At 41.4% G+C, this 27,310-nt stretch overlaps 1 protein-coding gene across 1 annotated transcript in view; it reads right to left on the reverse strand.

Moving 5' to 3' along the window:
• Window positions 1-459: 459 nt before the first annotated feature.
• AOX1 (aldehyde oxidase 1) overlaps window positions 460-27,310 on the reverse strand; it is a 74,504-nt gene continuing 47,653 nt past the window's right edge. The window contains exons 26-35 of the mRNA XM_032234944.1: window positions 24,853-25,080; window positions 22,260-22,355; window positions 17,666-17,794; window positions 15,764-15,838; window positions 14,712-14,764; window positions 11,879-11,993; window positions 8,607-8,672; window positions 5,555-5,743; window positions 2,529-2,696; window positions 460-513 (exon numbers count right to left, since the gene is read on the reverse strand). Of these exons, the coding sequence (XP_032090835.1) occupies window positions 460-513; window positions 2,529-2,696; window positions 5,555-5,743; window positions 8,607-8,672; window positions 11,879-11,993; window positions 14,712-14,764; window positions 15,764-15,838; window positions 17,666-17,794; window positions 22,260-22,355; window positions 24,853-25,080 (1,173 nt within the window). The remainder of the gene's footprint in view (window positions 514-2,528; window positions 2,697-5,554; window positions 5,744-8,606; window positions 8,673-11,878; window positions 11,994-14,711; window positions 14,765-15,763; window positions 15,839-17,665; window positions 17,795-22,259; window positions 22,356-24,852; window positions 25,081-27,310) is intronic.

The raw sequence follows: 27,310 nt of genomic DNA on the forward strand, positions 1-27,310 counted from the left end.
TAGGTAAAATATCTTTCTTTACATCTCATTTAGCAGTTACAATCTGTTCCTTAAATCAGAAACAACACCAAATGACCATATGAGAAAGAGGGGGGGGGGAGAGAGGGAGGGAGAAAGAGAGAGAGATGCTGCTAAGATTATTTGTTTCTGCTGGTTTCATTCAGATAAAGTTTTCTCTTACAGCTTTACTCTCATGTTGGAATGTGTCAGGTGCACCAAATTTGATCATAAATGGTTGAAAAATGATTCTAAAGATCAAACTGAACAGGTTTGGCCAACAGTATCCTAAACATGGTTCCAATATTATTGTCTTGACAGACAATGAAGGATGCAGTCCTATAAACATTTATTTGGAATGTATGTCCCATTGAAAACCGTATGATATATTTCTGAAGAGATATGTACAAGATTATGTGGTAAGGAAATCACAACTTCATTGAAAAACAAATAAGTAGAAGATTAATCAACTTGGATAGCCCAAGGTATATAGGTCCCAGGCTTGTCTCTTGGAATCTAAACAAGAAAGGAACATGAAAAATTAATCATGTGATTGTTTAGTATGAAATAAAACATAATTATTATAGTCAACATTCTAGACTGCATATTTAACTTGCTCGATAAGATATAACACGACATACTGTGGCTTTGTTATGGGCTGCTACAATTACGTGCAATGTAATAGGTCAATATAATCCTGTACACAAAGCATTTTCCTCCAGTCTTGAGAGCAATTAAGGAGAAGTGGGGCAAAGAGATAGAACACTCTGTATTGCTGCAATTTGAACCACGTGGGAGTTTTCTACAACAATGCATTCTATTAGTAGGTTGTGAAAAATATTTTGAGGCATAAAAATACCATAGAATGCTATTGTAATAAAATACATTTGTTTTGCTTTATTTTAGCTGCTCTTTTGCAAGTTTAATCTTAAACATTTCCAAAATATTTGGAAATCTGAAATCTGCTTTTGGTTAGTTTATTGACTTACTCTATATATCTCCATATATTTCCTGAATCTTTTGTAAAACCTTGGATTCAAAGCTTTGCTCTATCATTTCATGAACACTGAACCCGACTGTCTTGAGCAGATAACAAATAGAAGTTTTGTTTTGCTCCAAACCGAAGGTCAGTGTTTTAAGAAGGCAATTATAAAGTTACAATTGCATACATACAAATCCATGATGCACGGCATTTATGCAACATATTTCAAATGTTCAGATTACTTTGCTATGAAATGAACTTTTTAGATTTAATGGGCAAGAAAATAGCATGATACTTTATTTTACTGAATTGCATAACAACACACCTAAATTAAACTTCACAGAAACTCTCATAATATTTGAGCTGGTCCTGGACAAACTCATAATACTAAATTTCAGAGTGCCTAATTCATCTGAATGATAGAAAGCAAAGATAGCAAAAAAAAAAACATTTTAGATTAGTGATATCAGTGAATTGGTGGTTCGTTCAATCTTTATTACGGTCAATAAAAGGCAGACAGAGTAATATAATGGAGTTGGTGATGGGTTACCCATGGGCAATTAAAGTTCACCTAATTTTACATACATCATAGCAAAATTAGGTCACATTCAAAGAAACTATTTTGTACTGATTTAAAACAGTGATTGCATATTTTGAAAGATTATTTTATTAGGCAAGGTGTTATAAATTGAGTCTGTGAGTTCTTATAGAAGATGCAGTACAGTAAGAATATGAGCTATAGTTTCAATGGCCCTTGTCCACAGGGGCACAGTCTCAGCTCATGTACTATATTTCTTTTGCATCAGTCGTCCAAAACTGCTGAGAAGTGTGTTGTAGCGTGATTTTTGGGATGGGTATTTGATATAAATATCCTGTTGCTTTAAGAGGGGGAGTTTGATTATTCAAATAAACATTCTTGAGAAGAGCAGCCTGATCTTGCTGGATTTCCAGATCTTTAATATGTGGTTTGTGCAATAAGTGCACATTCATGCCCCATTATTTTAAAAAATTGGTGGTTCAAAAGGGGGGGAATTTTTACAGCTTCTGCAGTAAAATCACAATAAACTAATATAGCAGAGTTTTAATCACATCAGGCAGCGGTATGATTAAATGCCTTAGTGATTTTGGAAACACAAGGAGAACCAGTCAGAAAAGATTGTTTAGTCCAGGCAGACGGTGAATGTGAAAAAGGAATTCAAAGTAACTCTTCCTTAATTTCACTAGGTATCAGTTGACTGGGAGAATTCCTCTGGCAAGCTTTCAAGCTTCTGTTACATTATGCTATGAGCAATCAAGATTGTTCCGGTAATCCAAGTGGTTCTTTCCTAAATTTGCCAGCTCACAGGGCTTGATGGGGGTGGGAAGATGCAGGAAGACACCCTCCCCCCCCCCCATCTCTCTTTCTCAGCTTAACTTTTTCTCACTTAACTGAACAGTACTGAGCATTTCAGACGATAGTTTTATACTCTTTCATTTACAATCTTTGCCCTGCAAAGTAGAAATGAAGGTTAGAGCAAAGGATAGAGGAAATGACAGGGCAGAGTCTTACCATCTCTGTAAAATAATCAGCACAGGCCATGCGAATCCGCTCTACAGTCAGTGGACTCTCCAGTGGGAACATAGAGTTTAATCCTCTTTCCTTCCGTGCAGCACCTACTGCGTCTCTTATAGCAAAATAGACAGAGGATCCGAGGAATAATCCAGATTCCCCCAATCCCTGGAGAAAAATAAAAATAACCAAAGGGGAGGGGAGAGGAATTATTGGTGCAACATTCTTGTACAATTAGTGTTTTAAGGCTATATCGTACAATAATTCCACACATCTGAAATCAGAACCAGTCATTCCTATTCTGATAGCAGCATCCTAAAACTTTGGAATATTTTCAGTGCATAAAAGACGAAGTTCCTTGTGAACCGGAAATACAGAAAATGTATTACAGTTTGTAGAAATCGTATCCATTTCTAGACATTACACACTGCAGATACTGAAACTCAAATACTATGGCCACCAAATGAAAAGAGATGACTCATTGGAAAAGACTCTGATGTTGGGAAAGATTGAAGGCAAATGGAGGAGGACATGGCAGAGGATAAGATGGTTTTAGATAGTGTCATCAATGCAGTGGGCGTGAGTTTGGGCACACTCCGGGAGACAGCGGAGGACAAGGTGAACCTGACCTGCTACAATCCATGGGTTCATGGAAAGTCGGACAAGACTTAGTGACTGAACAACCTCAAATGTACTTAAAGGGTTCTTACAAATCCAGCTTTCACAGAAAACAACATGGAAGTATTTATGGAGATCTTGCATTTTTAATTTGCATGTTAAGCATGTTAGTAAGTATTAAGCAACATCCTCTTTCTTGGTCATCAATAAACGTTTTACCTGTAAATTGCTTTATAAAATAAAGCTGCTTTTCTTTTCAGGAAAATATTTATGTTTACTATGTGATGCATAGTTTACACATGATTTTGATTCCTTAAGTCTATTTTACTACTTTTATAAAAAAATATAAGATTTACTGCATATAGTGAGACTACTGAACCATCCAAATTTAATGTGCTTTCAGTTGAAGCCAAGCTACCTTCAAAAGTCTATCAAAATTGCCTCAGCTATTAGACCGAAATACTACACATTTTACTTTCATAGATACTAGTGGCTAACAATTTCCTGTTTGTCTAATAATCTTGCTTTCTAAATTAATATATAGATCTTACTGTCCATATGTAGGGTTAGTCTAAAAATGTTCTGCCCAGATCATTTTGACATGGAAAAAGTCCCTGTTTTTTTTTTTTTTTTTTGAATATCTGATGTTGATGTTTTGTTTTTAACGTTAATTTAATTGAAGGGTTGTTCCTTGTGCTCTTAATTTTATTGTATTTTATGTCAACGCTTGGAGTCCTGTGCTTGGGCAAATCTAAATTGTTACAATAAAATAAAATAATCATCATGGCTCCTGGAAAAGTAAGTCATAAACCTGGAGCAGTCTGCAAGCTGTTTTTTATCCTTTAGAAGAGGAAAACAAAGCTTAACAAAACAGAGGCTGCATCCTTCCTCCTACTCACCTCCGTCTTTTGGACATGATCAGGGTCAAACCAAGTTCATATCTTTGCCTAATCCTATCAGACTCAAATTGACCCTCTCTGGCCCAAGACAAAAACCTCTTGTAATCCCATCTTAACCAAAGAATATAAGTCTTCTCACCAGCTCATAGTACAAGCCAAGGGCAATCCTGGGAAGTAGTCAGTGAGGTGCAGTCAGGGGAGGCAGAGCCTCACCACTGTCATCATGAAAAGAAAAAAAATTAAAAGGAAAAAGGCTGAGCTAGTTGCTGCCAGAGTCACAGTGGATGACTCTGCTTAGTGCTTAACTGTTTAAAAAAGCCTCTTAAAAAGCGCCCTCTACAGGAGGAGGCGGGAGAACCACGTGCCTCATTTAGTCTATCTTTATGATCACTCGAGCAGAGCTAAGCAAGGGTTAAAAGGCGAAAAATTCCTTATGTAGATGAGGCACTTGGTTCTCTCACCTCCTCCTGTAGAGGGCGTTTTTTTTAGAGGCTTTTTAAAACAGTTAAGCAGAGTCATCCATTGGGGACTCTGGCAGCAGCTAAACCAGCCTGACCTCAGCAGCTCTTGCCTTTTTCCTTTTATATTTTTACATTTTCATCATGGCAGGCAAGAGAGAGTTGAAATCCTCTGTGATTGTGAAACAGCGGGACGCCTCCATGTCGGACATAGAGGCGGGGCGGCCAAAAGGCACTTTCTTTCTTTTTGCCTCACCAGCCATAAACCTCACCGCACGTCACTGGAAGTAGTAATAACATAGTAATAATCCTCAAAGTTCCATCCTCAATCAGCCTGAAGACTCAACATTCTATTTCTTTTAACAGTGGAACATCCCTGCCTTTGCTGCCTTCTTTGCCTAACAATAGGTGCACTAACAAACTCCTGCTTACCTTCCACAAACTGGCTTCCAAATCCGATCTATAGAATTTCCTGCTTTATAGCCCTTAACTTCAATTGAAATATTTGCTTTCCCCATACTTTGGGATCAGTGGTGGATTTTCATTTTTTTTTACGACCAGTTTGCTCGTGCACTTATGATGCTTCTGCGCATGCACAGAAACATCCAGGGGGGTGGGTGGAGCCTCCTGCCACCGCCACTACTGGTTCACCCGATCTGGGCCAAACCAGAAGCAACCCACTTTTGTTTGATATCCCCTCTTTCTTGTAAACCAGGCACCCAGCAATCATTAAATAAATAGTTGGCATTTTCTTCTTGGGGTTGTGTTCCTCGCTTCACTGAGCTGAGGTGGCGCAGTGGTTAGAGTGCAGTACTGCAGGCCACTTCAGCTGACTGTTAGCTGCAGTTTGGCGGTTCAAATCTCACCGGCTCAAGGTTGACTCAGCCTTCCATCCTTCCGAGGTGGGTGAAATGAGGACCCAGACTGTGGGGGCGATATGCTGACTCTGTAAACCACTTAGAGAGGGCTGAAAGCCCTATGAAGCGGTATATAAGTAACTGCTATTGCTATTACTGCTATAATCCCAGGACAATCTATATTATTTGCTTACCCTGGAGGAATAGATAGCAATTGGATTTGTTGAGTTTGGCAGCAAGAAGATTCTAATCTCTTCTGGAATATCACAAAGACCCGGTATCTTATATGTGTCAGGACCCAATGTATACTGCTGTCCTTCTGGAGAGAATTTTATTTCTTCTGTTGTATACAATCCAAGTCCCTGAACAAAGCCTCCTTCAACCTGAGAAAAATAAAATACACATTTTCTGTTTTTTATATATTTCTTCTAAGAAAACAATAACTTCTTAAGTTTGCCGTACACTAAGTATATTTCCTTGGAAGTTTGTTTCCCTGAATGTGAATAGGCTAGTGCTGTAGAAACAATCTTTTTTGTATTTCTGCAGAGCAGTAATTCTAACAAGTTTCTTAAACTTGGAGATATATATTGGACACTTCTGTTGACTTATGAGAATCCACTAAAATGAAGGATAGGATAGATGATATCCTGACATGATAAATCACACGTCACATTATATGCTGGCTTTCCATTCTTGTTTAATTATTCCATCCTATCCCAGGATGCTTTGGACTTAAGGAACTTTCCACAAAATGTAGAAAATGCATATTGGCTTTCTATTAACTGCCATCCACTCTTAATTTATATTCACATAGGAGGTTTCTTATTATTTATAATTTTCTTTTAAAGATTTATTTGCCAGTTAGGGTTTTTTCTGTTGCCCCATCATATGTACCTTCGAGACAGCCTACCGCCACATACCTCCCAGCGGCCATTAAGATCCCACAGAGTGGGCCTCCTTCAGATGCCGTCAGCCGGTCAGTGTCAGCTGGTGGGCCCCCGGAGGAGAGCCTTCTCTGTGGCTGCTCCGACTCTGTGGAATCAGCTATCTCCAGAGATCCGGACCTTACCCACTCTCATGGCCTTCAGGAAAGCTGTTAAAACCTGGCTGTTCCGGCAGGCCTGGGGGCTGTTGACCTCATTGTTGAGGTCCAGCCCCCATTAGAATGAATGCAACTGGTTTTGTGATTTTAAACTGTCTTTTTTTTCTTCCTGTTTTTTTTCCTTCTCTTTTTTTTTCTTTTTTTGTAAGCCGCCCGGAGTCCTTCGGGATTGGGTGGCATATAAATTTTAATAATAATTAAATAAATAAATATTTCAACTTCACCACATAAGCAATATTTATCTAGAATTAAAGGAACAACAGCAAGAAGTGGCTCTTTGGTCCCCTGCCCTTCTGCACAATGACTTCTCCATTCCAACAAGTCCATTCCCACCATTACTGAAGGAAGACATATTAATTAATTTATTAAATTTATTCACAGCCCATCTCATAGAGAAATGACTTACAGGATACATTAATAGTAGTCTATGTCCCAAAGGATAAAGAGAACCTCTTTCTCAAACATCTATTCTGAGAAGTCCACGGGTGCTTGAGATTTTGAACACAATCTTTTTCAGCTGCAGCTGTCAATGAATTAGCTACTACACTTTGTTCTTCCAAGCACTGCTTCTGTTTTATGTTTATCAGAAATTCCTTTTTGCAAATATTTCATTGCTATAATCTTAGGCCTTTTGCCCTAATTACATCCCTCTTTTCTTCCATTTAGTTTTTTTGTTCCTGAAACAAATCACATATATTGTAGTTTGATTGGAAAGAGAAAGTTTAAAAAAAAGATGCAAAAATAAAAAAAATGTCTTACAGTAACACGTTTGTTACTAATTGTGACACCAGGAGCAATCTGGAAATAAAAATGCCAAGATGGACTAAAAATTAATGCAGATTTGCATTATTTCTCTACAACCATGGTGCTTAGAAGCTTCTTAATATTAAAATGTGAAACAATACAAAAATAAAATAAAATAAATCAATAGTGTAGATTACCAAATCTATAAGAATGCAATACGATCAATAAGAAAAAACTGAACTCTGCATCGGGAATATACAAAAGCATCACACTCTTGTTTAATTATTCCAGCCTATCCCAGGATTGATAAGAAAATTATACGGTAACATTTAATTTATCTTTTTACTTACCACATTTTCTATGTATTTACTACTACAATTCTCATTGTCATGAGATTTAACTGGGCAAAATGTTATATCATAGGGCAAAAAGCTACTTTGGACTAAATAGAAGAATGTGTCCAAAATCCATGACTCCTAAGGGAATTAAATTTGGGCTACTAGCAGCTGCTGCAGTCACATGATCTTTATTTTCAATATTGTGTGACAGTTCCCCAGCCAGTCTCACAATCTCTTGCTTCTTCTTCCATGTAACAGCAGCCACTTCAGAGGTGGTATTCATCTGGTTCTCTCTGGTTCGGGTGAACTGGTAGCGGCAGTTGGGGGAGGCTCCGCCCATCTGTAATGCGTGAGCGCTGCACATGCGTATGTGTGCTCACATTTGCAAACTGGTAGGGGAGGTAAGTAATTCCCACCGCTGAGCCACTTACTTGCCTGTTAGAAGGGAGAAAGAAGGGAGGGAAGGAGGGGTAGAAGGAAGGAAGGAAGGAAGGAAGGAAGGAAGGAAGGAAGGAAGGAAGGAAGGAAGGATCTGAACAATAACATGCAACTGGGATTCATTTCCTTGATCTTTCAGGAAAGGTTGTTTGCTTGTAGTTACAATAAATAGCTTCTCGGCCTTTTGGCTAAGATCAAGTGTAGTGTGTGTGTGAGAGAGTATGGGTGCAGGGGTGGGTTGCTAATCCCGTTCCAACCGAACCGGTTGGAACGGGGCCGGCGGCGTCCTCATGCACGCGCGCAGTTCACGCATGCGTCTTAGCGCCTGCGCGATGCTCCAGCTGCTCGCGGAGACTCGTGCAGGCGCTGTATGTGCCATCCAGCTGCTCGCGGAGAATCGCACAGGCGCTGTATGTGCCATGCGCCTGCGTGGAAGCGCAGAAGCCTTTAAAGACCGGTAAGGAGCGCGGGTGGGCGGGTGGGCCCTTCGCCGTTCCCGAAAGTTACTTACTTCCGGGTTCGCCGACCAACCGGTTCGCGGGGAACGCCGCGAACCGGTTGAAACCCACCCTTGTATGGGTGTGTGTGTGTAGTTACAATAAGGTGGGAATTTAAAGTACATACCTGCCCTATGTCAATGCCTGGATTGATGCTGAAACTACCATCTATGACAATGTCAGTTCGGAGATTCTGTTACAAAGAGAAATTATCATCAAAACATTGTATAGCAGTGCAGGAAAAAAATGAAAAACTACGGACATTCAAGCATATGATATTATAAGGACAAATATATTATTACCATAAAATTTGGGGAAGTTTTTCCAGCAGGCATGATAACATTTGGGGGCTTGGGCTGGAAGGCACTGCACTTTTGAGCTTGTCCTTCTGGAGCCTCTAAGTATGGCTATATGTCTGCTACGTTATGAAGAGAAATAGGCTAAGGGAGGGAGGATCCTAAGCACAATATTTTTCTGCATTTGATAGCTCTAATAGGATCTGTTCTGTCCAAAAAAACCATCACCAACCACTTGGGAGTTCATGAGAACTCTTGATCCAAGCCAGAGACTGATTTCCTCCACAGCCTGCACATGGAGGAAAACATCCCTCAGCCTCTTAAGGTGGTTTTTTCCTCTCTGAACAAAGGTGGCAAACCTCTTCCTCGTTGTCAGATGAGAAATCACATTTGGTGGTTTCGCGATGCACTGTGACAGCTTGACGCATATTTTTCGGGCTGCCATGCTTCTGGCGAGTGACAGTAGACTTGGTTGACGATTCTGTTGCTCTGGCCTCATCCAATGCCATCTGTAGTGTGAGGTTCATCTTGGCCAGCCGCCGCCACTGTAGGTTGATGTCCCTCACTCCGCAGATGATTCAATTGAGCAGCAACTTGTCCAATTCTCTAAACTCGCAGTACCCTGAGGCCTTATGAAGAGTGGCAATGTGCTGGTTGATGGTCTCCCCTTCTTTTTGGCTTCGCAAATTGAATTCGTGCTGCTGCAAGAATTTGGACGGTTTTAAAACATAGTACATCTTAAGCCTGCTCTGTAGCATGGACCAGGTGACCATCTGTATCGGGGTTGGCATGGACAGTGCGTTTACGGTATTGAAAACTTCAGGCCCACAGCAACTCAGGAAGAGTCCGATAGGCCAAGAAGGTCATTGGCCTCCATGAAGCACTCAAATCTCATCATGTAGGAGTCCCAGTGCTTTGTGGCTGGATCGTAGGGAGTGGTGGGGCATGCATTGTCATTGTGACAGGCCGAGGCAACTTTGAATTTGCTGCTCAAAATGTTGATCACTCCGACTGGGATTTTGCTCATCACGTTGTCAGCTCTTTTTGCCTAGCTGTCTTCTGACTTCTGGAAGATGTAGATGATTTGAACTCTTTTCAGTCAGGATTCAAGCCTGATTATGATGCTAAAATGGTATTGATTCTGCTTGTTGATGATCTCTTGGAAGCTCAGTATGGGAAAATGCATCCATTCTGCTCAGCCTTGACCTCTCAGTTGGGTTTTGGTCACTGATCATGGTGTCCTTCTATGCTGGTTTAGGGTATTGGAATGGAAGTTATCATAGTATAGTGGTTTTAGTCATGTCCTTAGAGCCGCTTCCAGTTGGTGTTAGCAGGGTGGGAAAAGTCAAGCGTGAAGTTCTGCTTTGTGAGGTGCCTCAGGGCTCTGCATTCTCCCCATCCCAACTTAATATCTACATGAAACTGCTATCATCTGCTGGCACAGGATGCCATATCATCAATATGCTAATAATACCCTATTCCTTTCCTGATGCCTAGAAACTGTAAAGGTCTGGGTGAGGGTTCAGTTTTAAGCTACCCTCACATTGTCACTTACTGAGATTTTCCATCTTTAACCCTGTCAAAGGTACAGTTCAGAGGTGGGTTCCTACCAGTTCGCACCTATTTGGTAGAACTGGTTCGTCAAATCTACCGAACCGGTTAGAAAGGTTCCACAAGTGGACCCGGAAAGCAGGCCACACCTACAGAAGAGGCTCCAAAATTTTTTGAAACCCACCACTGGTCCTTGGATATGATTATTCTATACTATCATGCTCATATTTATAAAATTCAGTGCCTCTGTGAAAGGTAAGGATGACTGCTGCGTTTGTGGTGCAATCAGAACATTGCGTGTGTTGAAGTTGTTTTAAGGCAAACCAAAGATGCCTTTTAAAAAACAAGTTTACATCCTATTCTTATGCATGTCAGTGCTGTGTGTGAGGTGATTTAAGGTGGTTCTGACAAGTGTCGTCGGCATCTTCATATCTGGTCACATGGGTGGCAAGCCACTCCCATCCGGTCACATGGGCAGCAAGCCACTCCCACAAAGGAGGCCACACCCACAGAGTAGGTTTGAACAATTTTTGAAACCCACCACTGGTACAGTTCCCCAGTCAGTATGTAATTTTGCATTCCTACTGGATTTACAGTAGGAGCAGGTAGGAGCTGTAATGGGAAGGGGTGTGTGTGTGCTTTGCACAGTTTCATTCCTCAATTGCACCCAGATCTGGACTGGAAGGTCTTACTCGCGGTGACTTATACCTTAATTTCTGTTTGGATTATTATCACTTGCTGTACATGGGGCTGCACTTAAACAGGACTTGGAAGCCGAGCTGCTCCAGGAAGCGGCAGTGTGGGCAGTCTTTGGCATTTCTTGTTAAATACTTGTATGACACTTCTGCTCCACAAGCTGTACTGGATTCCAGTAGGCTTTTTGGTGTGATGAAAGATGCTTATTATCACCTATCAAGCTCTACATGACATGAGGACAGGCTACTTATGGGGCTGCCTTTCTCCCACTGCTCTGCCCAGATTTAGTACAAGGTGAACTATGATGTGATTGGGATCATTATTTTATTCTTGAATGCTGGGGATTTTAGCAATAGCAATAGCAATAGCAGTTAGACTTATATACCGCTTCATAGGGCTTTCAGCCCCCTCTAAGCGGTTTACAGAGTCAGCATATCGCCCCCAACAACAATCCGGGTCCTCATTTTACCCACCTCGGAAGGATGGAAGGCTGAGTCAACCTTGAGCCGGTGAGATTAGAACCGCTGAACTGCAGATAGCAGTCAGCTGAAGTGGCCTGCAGTACTGCACCCTAACCACTGCGCCACCTCGGCTCTTATGTGATTAGTGTTTCAATCCTTGTATACCAACTGGAGACTCTGTTGTGAGATGAATGATCATATCAATATTTAAGTGTTTGTATCTTTGAAATACCTGCTGATAAATGTTACGATCTCTCTATGTTTATCCTTCAAAATGTTTGGTGGTTGAGAATTGCTTCAGCAAAAAACCCAAAAGGCAGAAGGGCTACCCCGTAGGCTATCCCATGGTTGAGCAGAAGAGTGGAAATTATGGTCCACTTTCGGACTGGACTTACCTTATGGTCACCAGTGAGGCAGTCAATCTCAACTTCAGAACACGCTGCAGCAAAAACGTAATATGCAAATGCGTGGCCTTCTCCTTTCTCCCAGTCCATATTGACAACATATCCCCTGATGGGAAAAGGGGGGGGGGGAAATGAGAGAGTTTCCTTTATAAATCTTTTCAAACAGACGTACACAAGTCATGTGAAATGATCAAAGTATTAAGATACTTTGAAAGAAATAAAAAAAAAAAAGGATCTGGGGTGAGATTAAGAAGCTCCCTCTGTTTCAGTGGAAAAAACCAAAATGGAAATTGATTGCTAGATAGAAAAAAAAAACAATGCCAGTGGTCATTTCCTGCTGTATCTAATTAAGGGTTCATAAGAGACCTGGAATTTGCTGTGGTAACTTCTGAACTGCCGGAGTTTGTGACTCAAATAAATAGGACACACAGCTTTTGCCAAACATTAACACTGTTACACTGAGCTGCTCCAAAATGATAGCCTCTGCCTTTCCCTTTGAGTCAGTCAGTGACGTGCAGTCAGGGGAGGCAGGGCCTCACCACTGTTATCATGAAAAGAAAAGAAAAATTAAAAGGAAAAAGGCTGAGGTAGTTGCTGCCAGAGTCACAGTGGATGACTCTGCTTAGTGCTTAACTGCTTTAAAAAGCCTCTGAAAAAGTGCCCCCTACAGGAGGAGGTGAGAGAATCACGTGCCTCATTTAGTCTGACTTTATGATCACTTGAGCAGAGTTAAGCAAGGGTTAAAAGCCGAAAAATTCCTTATGCAAAGGAGGCACGTGGTTCTCTCGCCTCCTCCTGTAGAGGGCGCTTTTTTTAGAGGCTTTTTTTAAACAGTTAAGCAGAGTCATCCATTGGGGACTCTGGCAGCAGCTAATCCAGCCTGACCTCAGCAGCTCTTGCCTTTTACATTTTTACATTTTCATCATGGCAGACAAGAGCAGAGTTGAAATCCTCTGTGAAACAGCTGGAAAAGGTATGTGGGTCGGAGGGAGGAATTCAAAATTATTGTAATTTGTAAGTAATTGTAATTTGTATTATTATAAGTAATGTGTGTGTGTGTGTGTGTGTGTGTGTGTGTGTGTGTTTTACCCACCTCTGCTGGCGTGCGGACTGGCACTTTATTTGTTATTTTTTATTTTTTAAAGCCATGCCGCTGCGCCGGCCATAGAGCGGGACGCGTCCCGCTTTATGGCTGGTACAGCGCGGGACTTTAAAGCCATGGCGCCACGCCGGCCATAGAGCCCCGCCGAAGCCCCGACGCTGGCAGACATAGGTTGGCTTTTGCTCGCTTGTCTCACCGGCCATAAACCTCACCACACGTCACTGGAGTCAATTAATGACTTTTCCCAATCCCAATTATAAAATATTTTTGGACCTCATCTGTTGGCATATTTAAAACATTCACATTGAGCTAGACAATACCAGAAGGAAATCCTTCCCTTCTGTTTCTCTGTGCTCTCTCCAGAGAATTAAGGTACTATCAACCTTCCCTTATGTCAGGATAAAACGTATACAGGTATTACATTTTTCTGATCTCATTATCACTTCCAATCAGGCTCTCTTGTGCATCAGTGCCCAATGGTTCTGTTTCTAATTAAGATGATTATTCATGTGCAGAGTGTGATAAGCAAGTCAATAGCTTGTTTCATCCTTTCATTTTCAGATTTGGATCTGTTCCGTCTGTATTCATGTCAGAAGCACCAGCAAAGCTAACTGAAGAGTGCTGCACATTTGAAATGATTTGCCAGTAACAACATTTGTTGTTGCCAAAAGTAGTGCAATTTTGGGTTGCTCCTTTAATGTCCCTATGGCTCTGTTAAGGATTACTGGGTTAAAATTCTTAAGAGTTCTATTGCTATTGTGCAATTGAGCCTTGTTTGAATATACTTGGCCATCAACTCTTTTTCATCATTTAGCGGAGAAGGTCAGATAGTAACAGCTGCAGATCACATGGTATTGCACAGGTACAGTAGATGCAGGGTCATTTGCATGCAAAAGAAGTGTGGTTGCTTGACAATGTAAAATAACAATGGATTTGTAACTGGCTGACCAACCACACTCAACAGGTAGTCCTTAATGGAACTGCATCGACATCAGAGGTGGGTTCCTACCAGTTCGCACCTATTCGGTAGAACCGGTTCATCAAATCTACCAAACCAGTTAGAAGAGGTTCCACCAGTGGACCCGGAAAGCAGGCCACACCTACAGAAGAGGTTCCAAAAATGTTTGAAACCCACCACTGGTCCTTGGATATGATTGTTCTACACTATCATGCTCCTATTTATAAAACTCCGTGCCTCTGTGAAAGGTAAGGATGACTACTGCGTTTGTGGTGCAATCAGAACATTGCGTGTGTTGAAGTTGTTTTAACGCAAACCAAAGATGCCTTTTAAAAAACAAGTTTACATCCTATTCTTATGCATGCCAGTGCTGTGTGTGAGGTAATTGAAGGTGGTTCTGACAAGTGTCGTTGGCATCTTCATATCCGGTCACATGGGCAGCAAGCCACTCCCATCCGGTCACATGGACGGCAAGCCACTCCCACAAAGGAGGCCACACCCACACAGTAGGTTCGAACAATTTTTGAAACCCACCACTGATCTACATGGAAGGAAGTATACAGTGGTGTACCCCAAGCCTCTGTCTTACACCCGGTACTCTTCAATATCTTTCTAGTATAGGGCCTTTGAGAACAATCTTGTTTGCTCTCGCCCTCCCAAGTCTGCAGTGATATTCAACACGTGAAATCCCCATTAAGTCCTGATTTATCACCTTTGCTATTAAAAAAATAAAGCCATTTAGGAATTTGGAACAAATTGCTTACTTGAAGAAGCCAGTTGCAGAGAGGCTGATGCTTTCCTCGTAGGCAGCTTTAATCTGAAAGAAGTAAATAGTTAAGTGGAAACATTTGTAATGCTGACAAAAAATGTATTTGTGCATAAAAGGAAACCAAAATGGGGATATTAAAGGTCAGCCTTCCTTCTTTGCATAAGAGAGGTGTGAAAAAAAAAACCTCATGTTGAATTTGTTCGCTTGTACATCTAGGATTACTTTCTAAAAATGTATCTTTGCTGACATTAAGCAACTTCCCTGGATCCACATCAATTTTAAGACTAGGTGTAGAAGATGCTTCTAGACAAAGTTGCATGAAGTAGCCATCTTGGCTCAAACATTAATTTTATGAGTACTCACACACTTTCTACTTCCAGTGTTCTTGAATGTACTTATAGCTTCTTACTCTTTTTAAAAAAATCTTGTCCAAAATGTTCATTAAAAAGGGAATGGACTATCTCCAAAGAATACTGAGTTGGTTATTCTATTCTTAGGATCCTACGAGAGAGCCCATTGTGCACAGAGCATCAGTAAATATCACACGTCACCAGAATGAGTTCATTGCTGAAATTAGACAATAGCAATAGCAATAGCAGTTAGACTTATATACCGCTTCATAGGGCTTTCAGCCCTCTCTAAGCGGTTTACAGAGTCAGCATATCGCCCGCACAGTCTGGGTCCTCATTTCACCCACCTCGGAAGGATGGAAGGCTGAGTCAACCCTGAGCCGGTGAGATTTGAACCGCTGAACTGCAGATAGCAGTCAGCTGAAGTGGCCTGCAGTACTGCACTCTAACCACTGCGCCACCTCGGCTCGACAACTTAAAGTTTGGACTTTGGACAACAATCCAAAGTTTAGTGGTACCAAGAAATGACATATATCACCAATGCTTCCTGTTAGATAAATTTAGAATTGCTGACTATTTTGATATGGTGTTCTCTTTAACTTCTGCGCTGTTCCTATACTTATAGTTAATATATTAAAAACTATTATCCTGAATAGGGTTAAAATTATTCTGTTTTAAAAATGTAAATGATACCTACCCAATCTTCCCACTTTCCTTTAGGATTTTTTTTAATGATTGGCTCAAGGCGCTTCATTAGAATTTGACAAGCATTCTGTAGAAGATGATACCAAAGAAAACAGGGAAAATTAGTCCCAAAGAATGCACATTATTGTTAAGATGTTATCCAAATTTTATTTTTAAAAGGCACATTTAAGTGTTGCATAGAGGGATTGCCATCTTTTTCTGCAAGAATTGGGACATTTTTAATGTTAACTTGAATAATTGAAGGATTTTTTTCTTAACAGAAACTATAATGTTGTTAAAAATTTTCTAGCATCACAGAAGCTCACATGCCAAAATGCAGTACAAAAGAATACAACACTGCTTTACTAAGTGCACATTGTAACAGAAAATGTGAGTACTTGTTATGGGGAAAGGAATAATACAGCTGTTTAATTATTTTTGAAAGCAAATATAACTGAACTTCAATTGCTTTTCTGCAACTAGACAATGACACAGAGCAGCGGGATGAAGATGCTATTTTACACTAAGTCAAAATGAATTTCTCTGGCCCAGTGCTGTTTGCTAAAGCTTTCCCAAGCAGATTCTTTAATTCTCAAAATTTTCTATCAGCTTTCTGCAATCTTTAGCTCAGACTTGTTTGGCTATTGCAGGCATTAGAGCTCAATCTCTTTGGAATGGAAAAAGATGTTTAGCAAAAACTGCTCTATTTTGTTTGTTAATAATGCTGTAGCAACTTAAATCAGATAATACCTGTTTCTTTTATTAAGGTATTAAAGAATGAATTTGTGATCTCCTGTACGCCTTAAATGAAACATGGAAAGATATTGACTAAGTTCATATGTTGCAGTAAGTTATATTTGGTATGATCTATAAAATTACAATTGTTTTTTGTATTTGCAACTCTATGATGGTGAAGTTTTGAATTAGCACTAGGAAGACACAGGTTCTAAATCTCGTTCATCCTCAGACATGGAAACTGAGTGGGTAATTTTAGACCAAACACTTTCAGCCCTTCATAGAGCATTGCTAGGGGGTGGAGAAGGGGACGGGACATTATGCATCTACATAGAGCTCTTGAAGTAAAGATAGAATGTAAATCTAATAAATAAACACTCCTTGACCTGTTCCCCCATAAATGCTGCCTGAGTTCACACATGTCAAAATCTAAGAAATCATTTATGCTTCAGGGTGATGTATGAACTCAGTTTCTGTATAAAGGCAGAAAAAACTTCCACTATGGCTGTAATATAGCTATGAAAACAGAAGGATCTTTATTAGAAAAAGATGGCAACTTCTGGCAGCGTCTATCTTTTAAACCCAAAAATGTAAACAATTTAATTGGACGCCAAACTATTTCTTTTAAGACAAACGTCCTATATTCCTATATCAGGTTGGAACATTTTAGTAGTAGCAGTAGTAGCAGTAGCAGTTAGACTTATATACCGCTTCATAGGGCTTTCAGCACTCTCTAAGCGGTTTACAGAGTCAGCCTATCGCCCCCACAGTCTGGGTCCTCATTTCACCCACCTCGGAAGGATGGAAGGCTGAGTCAACCTTGAGCCGGTGAGATTAGAACCGCCGAACTGCAGATAACAGTCAGCTGAAGTGGCCTGCAGTACTGCACCCTAACCACTGCGCCACCTCGGCTCTTTTCCCATCAGCACTCCCTACTCTCACAGCAGGAAGCCTCTAGAGGCATAGATCTTTCCCTTCACTAATGGTTTGATGATGATCCTTTAAACTGCAAAGACTCTTATCATTGAGATTCTCCCCATCTTTCAAATCTAGCAGCAGCTGGGGGGGGGGGGGAAGGAAGGCTCCCATTCACAAAAAGGTAAAGCTTAATGTCAGAAGGATTAAGTTCCATCACATTTCAAATGAGTTGAAAAGAACACCACTGATTTATGCATCTAACCTGGACTGCTTTCCCATTGACATCTGCACCGATTGATCCCCCGGTAGCAATTGCGTTCGGTATTGTGACTGTCGTTCTTTCATAGTGGTGTATGTAAGATAGCGGTATCTTTAATTCATGGCTAGCCACCTTGTAGTTTTAAAAAAGAAAAAATATATATATATATATTAGCATTTGTAATCTCCCTGGAGTTACAATCCAAAAGGCAATTACAAATTACTACTACAGGGAAAGCTTTGTTTAAATAATTTATTATTATAAGACGTAAGTACAGGTAGTCCTCAGGTCACGAGACTGGAATTTCAATTGTTAAATATGTGGTTATAAAGTGTGGGACCTCGTGTGAACTCCTTGCTTAGCACTGACAAACCGGGCAGTCCCCACTGCCATCAATTAGTGGCAAACCCTGCGGGTTGTTAAGTGAGGACCTCATGTGACTGCAACATGGGAATAGGTCCTCAAAACCAAATACCAGGCAAGCAAGCTGGTGGGGAAGGGATACAGGTGGGTGCTAAGGAGTGGATGCCATGGAGTTCAGGCAGGCCGTTGCTATAGACAGAAGTTAGCAATAGCAATAGCAATAGCAGTTAGACTTATATACCGCTTCATAGGGCTTTCAGCCCTCTCTAAGCGGTTTACAGAGTCAGCATATCGCCCCCACAGTCTGAGTCCTCATTTCACCCACCTCGGAAGGATGGAAGGCTGAGTCAACCTTGAGCCGGTGAGATTAGAACCGCTGAACTGCAGATAACAGTCAGCTGAAGTGGCCTGCAGTACTGCACCCTAACCATTGCGCCACCTCGGCTCCTCAGAGTTACAGAGTGCAGGTGATGTGGAGGGTGCCCCAGAGTGAGAACAGGTGCCGCGGGAGATGCTACGGAGTGTTGGCAGGCGAGTGCTATGGAGTATGAGATCTCCACCTGGGATCCTCTAGAAGAAAAGGATCAGGAGCAAAAGCAACTTGCAGGGACAACTTGTGCCATCCTGCCACAGAGTGCATAAAAGAGATGCAGCGGACAGTCATTAAGGACTCTGGCTTGGTAGGTGCCATGGATATGTACAATATCCCCATGCCACCTGGGGTTGTCTAGAAAAAAGAAGACAGAGGCAAGATTGCCTTATGAGAGCAGCTTGTGGTCTCCTGTCAGCTTTCCCATTGATTTTGCTTGTGGGAAGCTGGCAGGGAAGGCCACAAAGGCCGATCATGTGACTGTGGGATACTGCAACCATTGTAATTTTGAGCCAATTGCCAACCTCCGAACTTGTAATCATGTGACCATAAGGACACTGCATTGGTTCCACCACAAAACCGCGTTCGACTAAAGCGCGCTCGACGAAACCGCGTAGCTGACATCATCACAGTGCAACGAAAAAAGCACGCTGTAAATGCTAAAGCTAAAATTAACCCCTAAACCTAAACCTAACTCCCCTAAACCTAATCCTAAACCTAACCCTAAACCTAACCCTTAACCTAACCCTAAACCTAACCCTAAACCTAACCCTAACCCTTAAGCTAACGCTAAACCTAATCCTAACCCTTAACCTAACCCTAAACCTAACCCTAACCCTAACCCTAAACCTAACCCTAAACCTAACCCTTACCTTAACTTAAATCGGCTTGCTTTCAAAGCGCTATTTAAAGCGCCCTTTTTTTTCTGCGGACGCTGTTGTTGCCCTGCTGATGACGTCAGCGACGCGGTTTAATCGGGTGCGCTTTAGTGGAGCACGGTTTTGTCGTGCCACGCACTGCATCAATTGCAACTTAGAGCACCGGTCATAAATTCCCTTCATTCAGCACTTTTATAACTTTGAATGGTCACTACACAAACAGTCGTATCCCAGGGACTACATGTAATACATCATATTATTTCAGCACAACAACATATATACAGTAATGACTAGAGATTATTGACACTCTAATGTTGAGAACCTAAATGTTTAAAGATAGAGAAAAAGAAAAAATCATAGTCTTAACTACGATTTGAAATAAGCGTAAGGTTCTTTACGTTTTACATCCACAGTAAATATAGTGTTAAAAGCAATTGCAAATTACATCAAATTTTTATTGTACAATAAAGATTTCTGTCTTAAACTGGATTTTAACACTGTTACTGTCGGTATTGTTACTTATGGATTGTGCGTGTTAAATGAAAAAAGAGGCAAAACAAAATAAAAAGGGACAATGTTTTAAAAAAGGAAATAAGGCTATTTGATTTCTAATTTCCCTTTTTGTGCCTCTACTAATTTGCAGTGTTAATAAACTTTTAGGCCTCCTTGGAAGTCAAACTATAACCATCTACATTGGCTAAGCTGCATAATATATTTAGTGTATGGGAACTATTCTTGGTTAAATTCACTCAACCTTCTATTGTGAATATGTATTGTTAATTTTGCCATTGTTGCATATTCTCCAAGGTTAAGTTCCCAATCGGATATTGTCAGAATTGAATCTTTTTTCCCATGTTGAGCAAAATTTATTCTTACTGCTATAAGCATGTATATCTCACTAAATTATGATATTTATTGTTAATGTTTTCTGAGGTTATTGTACATTCAGTGAGAAAAAAAAACACACTTCAAACGTCCACATTTTCTGCATTGTACTATGTCTATCTTTCAAGCACAGGTAATCCTTAACTTATGACCAAAACAGAGCCTCTCCATTGTGGCTGCAAGTTGTGACAGTCATAAAACGGTCACCAACCTGATGTTAAGGCGTTATTTTGCAATGGTCATTAAGTATACCCTGAGGTTGTTAAGTGAATGAATGGTTTGCTATGGGCTGGTTTTGCTAAAAAACGGAAGTAAATGTCAGTGTTTGGCAAAATCTTTGTAAAATGTGGCTAAGTGATTGATTGCAAGATGCTGCAAACAGTCATAAATGTCGACTGGTAGCTAAGCGCTCAATGCTTACCATTGGGGGTGTGGTGGGTGACCACCTGAACTTGAGGTTTGAGGTTTATTTTATTTATATGCCGCCCTATTCCCTGAGGGACTCAGGGCGGCTCACAAACCCAAGGGGGGGGAGGTAAACACAAGAAACTACAACAGAAAAGGTACAAGGGAATTTAAAAGACAGCCAACAGTCACCCGATTCGAGAGGGGAAGGGAACTCATCAACCCCAGGCCTGCCGACACAGCCAGGTTTTAACGGCTTTTCGGAAGGCCTGGAGAGAGGTGAGGGTCCGAATCTCTGTGGGGAGCTCGTTCCAAAGGGCCGGAGCAGCCACAGAGAAGGCCCTCCCCCGGGTAGTAGCCAGATGACATTGGCCAGTAGATGGAACCCGGAGGAGGCCTAATCTGTGGGATCTGATGGGCCTTTGGGAGGTAATTGGCAGCAGGCAGTCTCTCAAGTACCCAGGTCCAATACCATGAAGGGCTTTATAAGTGACGACTAGCACCTCACTTCAGAATTGGTTCATAAATATCCAGAGGGAGATCCAGCATAACTTCGAATGGTCGCTAAGCATCAGTTGTCAGTCAAGAACTACTCGTAGTTTTTATGGGTTTTTTTTAAGTCTAGGTCCAGTACAGGTGATAAAGTGTTCCTTCTGATTCATGGCATTTCCAACATTTATTATTATATGATTTACCTATCTTGGAAATTATTGATAGATGTGTGTACTATCTAGAAAAAAATTTGTGTCCAATTTTCTTTAGAGTTGTAGCTCAGGATAGGTTTTTATGGATTTGATCCCCAATTCTTCCCATTGTTGTGACTGTTTCTTTGAAAATTTTCATCCATTTTATCATACAATGTTTTATTTGGTCTGTATCTGTGTCTTACCAAAGTAGGAGTTTATGGTTCCACCACAAATCCGCGGTAGACTAAAGCGCGCTCGACGAAAGCGCGTACGTGACGTCATCACAGCGCGACGAAAATGGCACGCTGTGAGCGGTAAATTTAAAATTAACGCGAAAACCTTACCCTAACCCCCCCAAACCTAACCCTAAACCTAACCCTAAGCCTAACCCTTAACCTAACCCTAGACCTAACCCTAAACCTAACCCTTAACCTAACGCTAAACCTAACGCTAACCCTTAACCTAACCCTAAACCTAACCCTAACGCTTAACGTAACCCTAAACCTAACCCTAACCCTTAACCTAACCCTAACCCTAACCCTAACCCTTACCTTTATGTGAATCGGCGTGCTTTAATTTTATTTTAATTTTAATTTAATTTATTTTTAATTTTATTTGTCGCGCTGCTGATGACGTCACGTACGCGCTTTGATCGGGCGCGCTTTAGTGGACCGCGGTTTTGACGGGTCACGGGAGTTTATATCTGTGCCCTAACAAACAGTATTGGTATGCGAGAGGGCAGAGCGGAAATGTTAGGCAATTTGATAAACAAACAAACAATTTGATAAACAAACAAACATGCACATTTACAGTATTTGTGGGCAATAAATATATTGTAATCCATATGCATCCTATAGTAGCCATCCCCAGCTGCTGCCTGTCCCCTGAATTGGACATTCTAGAGAGACATGATGGGGGTTGTAATTCGACACATGGAAAGGGCACTCAGTTTGGAAATATTGCTTTATGCAAGTTAGGAATATTAGACTTTAAAAAAAAAACTTAATTACCTGTAACATCTTGGTATAAAGTCCTTGTCCCATTTCAGATCCACCATGGGATAGTAGTACTGACCCATCTACATAGATATGAACCAGAGCAGCAGCCTACAAAAAAATAGAAATGCATTTATTTACTTACTTGACAAATGTTAGTTTTGATCTTTTAAATTAAATCTTGTTATATAGAAGTAACAAAGGAACAAAGTATCCTTTATCTAGTATATCATTTTTCCCCAAAAGAGTTTAAAATGAGTGATAAAATCAAAGCATAATATTTTAGTATTGGGATACATGTTACAAGTCTGTTTGGACTATTGGAAACTGTGACTTCTAGTCCTCCTTTGGGCAAGGAAACCACCTGAGTTGCTCTTTCTGAACCCTACGTAGAAGGTGCCAGCAAACCATTTCCAAAATGTTGCCAAGAAAGCTGGATAGATCTGCCCTTGTAGTCAACAGGAATCATGATTGACTCTTAAGATGGCTAAAAATAATAAAGATTAAAGAAATAATTCTCTAAAACGATGAGATACAGATTGGACTAGGTCAGGGATCTGCAACCTTAAACACTCAAAGTGTTGAAAACACTGGGAGCCACAAAACCTGGGTAGGGTGGCCAACTCCATGTCACTCACACTCACCCAGTCACATGGCACCCTAGCCACACTTACCCAGGGGGTCATTAGGGCAGAGAACCACATTGGGAACCACAAAATCTTTCTCTCTTTCTCTCCCCTCTCTCAGTATCTTCCCCCTCTCCCCCCTCTCTGTATCTCTTTCCCCTTCTCTGTATCTCTCTCTCTCTCTTTCTCTCCCCCTCTATGTGTCTTTCTCTCCCCCCTCCCTCCCACTCTCCCCCCCTCTCTCTCCCCCTCTCTCTCCCCACCCCTCTCTGTTTGTGTGTGTGTCTTCTCACTCTCTCAGAAAGCCCAGTGAGCTTTCCTTGGGGATCTTCGCTATTCCATTTCTTTCTTCTTGGCAACTGTTTGGAAATTCAGGCTGGTCGAGGAACAAGCATGAGCCGTGGGGGAGGCTTCCCTCCTCCTCCTCTCATGCTTCTCTGGCCGGCTGTGGCAGGGCTGGGAATGTGTGCGCAAGTGGGAAGAATGTCATCAAGTGAGCGGCTGGGCTCGGCCAAAGTGCAGCAAAGGCACACGGCGGAGCTCCCTTTTCCCGCTTCCCTGAGCTTCTTAAAGCCACGGCTGGGCACTGCAGGCCCATCCCCCTTTCTATCATCCCCTTCTCCTGGATCCCATTCCCACCCTGCCAGCCCTCATGTTAACGAAGCCGGTGCTGTTTCTCCATCCCCTGCCGTCGTCCTTACCTTCTCAGGCCAGGTGAGGAGTGACTGGAGAGGAGGATGAGGGGTGGGGCCAGCCAGTGATGGGACAGGGAGCCGCAGCAGAGGAGCCGCAGGTTGCCAACACCCGGACTTATAAGTTATAAATGATGGGCTGGAAAACCTCTGAGGGCTTTGCTTTATTTGAATAGTGAAGTAACAAATTTCTTATGGTATGTTGATTTGCATCTCCAGTAGATCAGTTTCAGAGGTGGGTTCCTACCAGTTCGCACCTATTCGGTAGAACCGGTTCATCAAATCTACCGAACCTATTAGAAGAGGTTCTACCAGTGGGCCCGGAAAGCAGGCCACACCTATAGAAGAGGTTCCAAAATTTTTGAAATCCACCACTGACACACACATACACACACACACACACACACACAAACACAAACACACAAAGAGAGAGAGAGAGAGAGAGAGAGACCGACTCACAGAGAGAGAGAAAGAGAAAGAAAGGAAGAAAGAAAGAAATAAAAAAGAAAAAAAGAAAGAAAAAGAGAGAGATGAAAGAAAAAAAGGAAAAAGGGACAGAGAAACGAAAGGAAGGAAAGAGAGAGAGAGAGAGAGAAAGAAAGAAAAGAAAGAAAGAAAGAAAGAAAGAAAACACATGGCCAGCTAGCCACTCCCACCAGGTCACATGACCGGCAAGCCACTCCCACAAAGGAGGCCACACCCACAGAGTAGGTTCAAATTTTTTTTGAAACCCACCACTGATCAGTTTACTACTATTAATCTATTAATGTTATGACATTGTTCAAAAATTATAATATAGGTAGTCTTCAACTTACAATGATTTGTTTAATGGCAACTTAAAGTTATTCCAGCCTCAGAAAAAGTGCCCACTGAGAGGATGAAGGTTGAAGCTGGGCCTGGGGAAAATGCCCTTCAAGTCACCAAAATGATTTCTATAAGATTTACCTTTCAAGGTTTCTCAAATAATTAACATTTCTAAATATTGAAAAGTAATCATTTTGTAAAAAGGATTGTAAAGTATAGAGTTGTAAAAACTCTATAATGAAGGTAATATTGTTCCTAAACAACATATCATAAGAAGTTTGTTACATATAAATATACAGAATATATAAGAATATAGTATATAGCAGAAGAAAGAACTCTGCCCTGCAAGTTTGGAGAAAAGAAAATTGTTTCTCGTGGTGGCATTTTCCCAAATGAAATTTACTCATCCCTTCAAAACTGCTGTTCCTTTTGCACTTATTATTTTACTTTTTGGGAGGATCACATTCTGAGAAGTGAACATCTTGCCTGGTGGTAAAATGTTTTATTGTATCCAACTGTAAACATCATGGGGATGATTGCAATTCCTTTCTTCTTCCAGTAATTTTGTTTATTGAATTCTTCAGCAGCTTCTTTTCTGATGTAGTAATCAGACTTCTTCAGGCATTCTTTCCAACATGCCAGCAGATTTCTGGCATCCACCTTTTCTTTGTAGGGAGTTTCAGATATCGTTTTGTATAAATTCACCTCCCTGACCTTCAGCAGAGACACAGAAAATACTTTTAGTTACTCCGTATCTTTAAAAAAATCATATAAAACGTGGTATGTGCGTTTATATATTCCGCATTAATAACAATTACCATGCCTTTAGTATGCTAAAAAGAATTACTGTACTCCAAAGGTCCAGTCCACAACAGACATCTGTTCTTTGAGCGGAAAATGAGGATCCAGGAAGACCATCAGATTATGTCCCAGTTTGGGGTGTTAGGGGGGAGGGGGGGCGGGGGATATATAGTATGTGCTAGATTTTATAGTAACGCGATTGCACTTGTATACTGTTGCTCGTTAATTTCACTGTAAAAATAGGACAAGCTGAATATATTAATAGATAGTAGAAATACACCGAAGGGAGGAGTAGAGGGATAGAAGAAAGAGGGGTAGAGAGGGTGGGAGAGAGGACGGGAGGGAGGGTGAGAAGGAAGGGAGGGAGTGTACTGGGAGAGAGGAGTGATAGAGGGGGAGGGGAAGTAGGGTAGAGGGGAATGTTGGAGGGAAGAAGGAAAGTTGGAGAGGGGGGCGAAAGAAAGGGTGTATGGAGGGTCGAAGTGGTACATTGGGTTTGTATTTTGGGGGGTATTGTTGACAAGAGGAATGGCTGTGTTTATTGTTTAATGTTATATGGCCCCGGTTATGCACAGTATATATGTGACTGTACGAAATGAAAATAGAAAAATAAAAACACATTTACATTTAGATTATGTCCCAGTTCTAAATGGGTTAATGCAATCAGAGGACCAGAGGGGACGTTTCCTAGAACTGGGCAGTCAAAGAGCTATAGCTGAGCTGCAATGCTCAGCTTGAGTTGTCCTTCCCATCCAAACCTCCACTGTCTCCGGGGATAGGACAAGGCATTGCTTGGTCGTCCAGGGTCCAGATGTACAGCTGAATATAAATCACCATACTGATGATTCCAACCTTAAAAGTTTCCCACTATAGATATTAAACAAGAGCAGTGACAACTCGGTGACACCCCACAAATCAGGAGAGTTGGGCTTGACTTCTCTCCCCTCAACCTCATTATTATTGCCACGTTGACTCTGTCATCAGTGCTGTCTCAGTCTGTACTATGCCCTAACCTAAAAAGAGCCCGTATATTTTCTTCCTGGATTCTCAGTAATTGTAACCTGGCCATCTTTTCAACAAACCTCTCCCAAAAGATTGAAGACTGGACAAAATATTGTGCTATGAATAGACGTGGCAAGCATGCTAGTCATTGTGCAGAATATACACAGACTCTGTCTACCAATGCCTTGGCCTTCCTTCTTACCCTGTCTTCCCATACATGCTGCCTTAGGCACACTCTTTTCTGCCTGTGTTCAAGATACATTATGCTAAGTTTAAAAACATTTCTGTTCAGTGTTCTGCACAACAATGAAAATGTGATTTATTATGTTTCCTAAACATAATAGTATAAACACACAAACACACACACACACAAACACACACACACCTGGACATTTGTGGCAAAGATGGGAAGAAAAATACTGGTGGTAAACAGGAACTTTGTATAAACAGATCAGTATATTGTAATTAGAACACGCACATAGTTTTCCTATGTATTCCTGTGGTGGATTTGCCCCCCCCCCCCAAAAAAAAGATACTAGCTATAGGAAAGCAATAACTTTCATAACAGATTAATGTCCAACTTTGAAATTGTCATTTTGATAAACACAATATGAAGAGTCCATGATGGCATGCATGCTGGAAGTGGCACACAGAACCCTTTCATGAGCCATCGCTCGCTGCTCTTCTGGGTTCCGGAGCACCAGTCAGCTGGTCTTCACACATGGTGGACTGCCATAAACCGGAAGAGCAGCCGCTTGGTGTGCATGCCCATCCTGGGAACATGATCTTCCAGTTTCTGGCACATGCTTGCGTGCCGGCCACCTGGTCTTCTAGTTTCTGGCGCGCATCCACGCACGAAGACCAGCTGGCCGGTGCTTGTCTCGGTGGCAGGCTGCGGAGGAACACTTCATTGATACTCTTCTGGTTTCCGGCATCCTCAGTAATTACTGGGGAAAATATTCGGGTTTCTCTTCAGATCTTATACATCTTTTATTAGAAGGGATTCCGATCCCTCTCCTTTCTGTCAATTCTACTATGCAAATGAAGACTGATGTATCTGTGTTACATTTGCAAAAGCAACATTATTGTTAAGGTTCCAAATAGCATCCAAAACCTTTTTTTCACCATGCCCCACCTAAGC

The sequence above is a fragment of the Thamnophis elegans genome, chromosome 1, assembly GCF_009769535.1.
Source record: "Thamnophis elegans isolate rThaEle1 chromosome 1, rThaEle1.pri, whole genome shotgun sequence".
NCBI classification, from domain to species: Eukaryota; Metazoa; Chordata; class Lepidosauria; order Squamata; family Colubridae; genus Thamnophis; species Thamnophis elegans.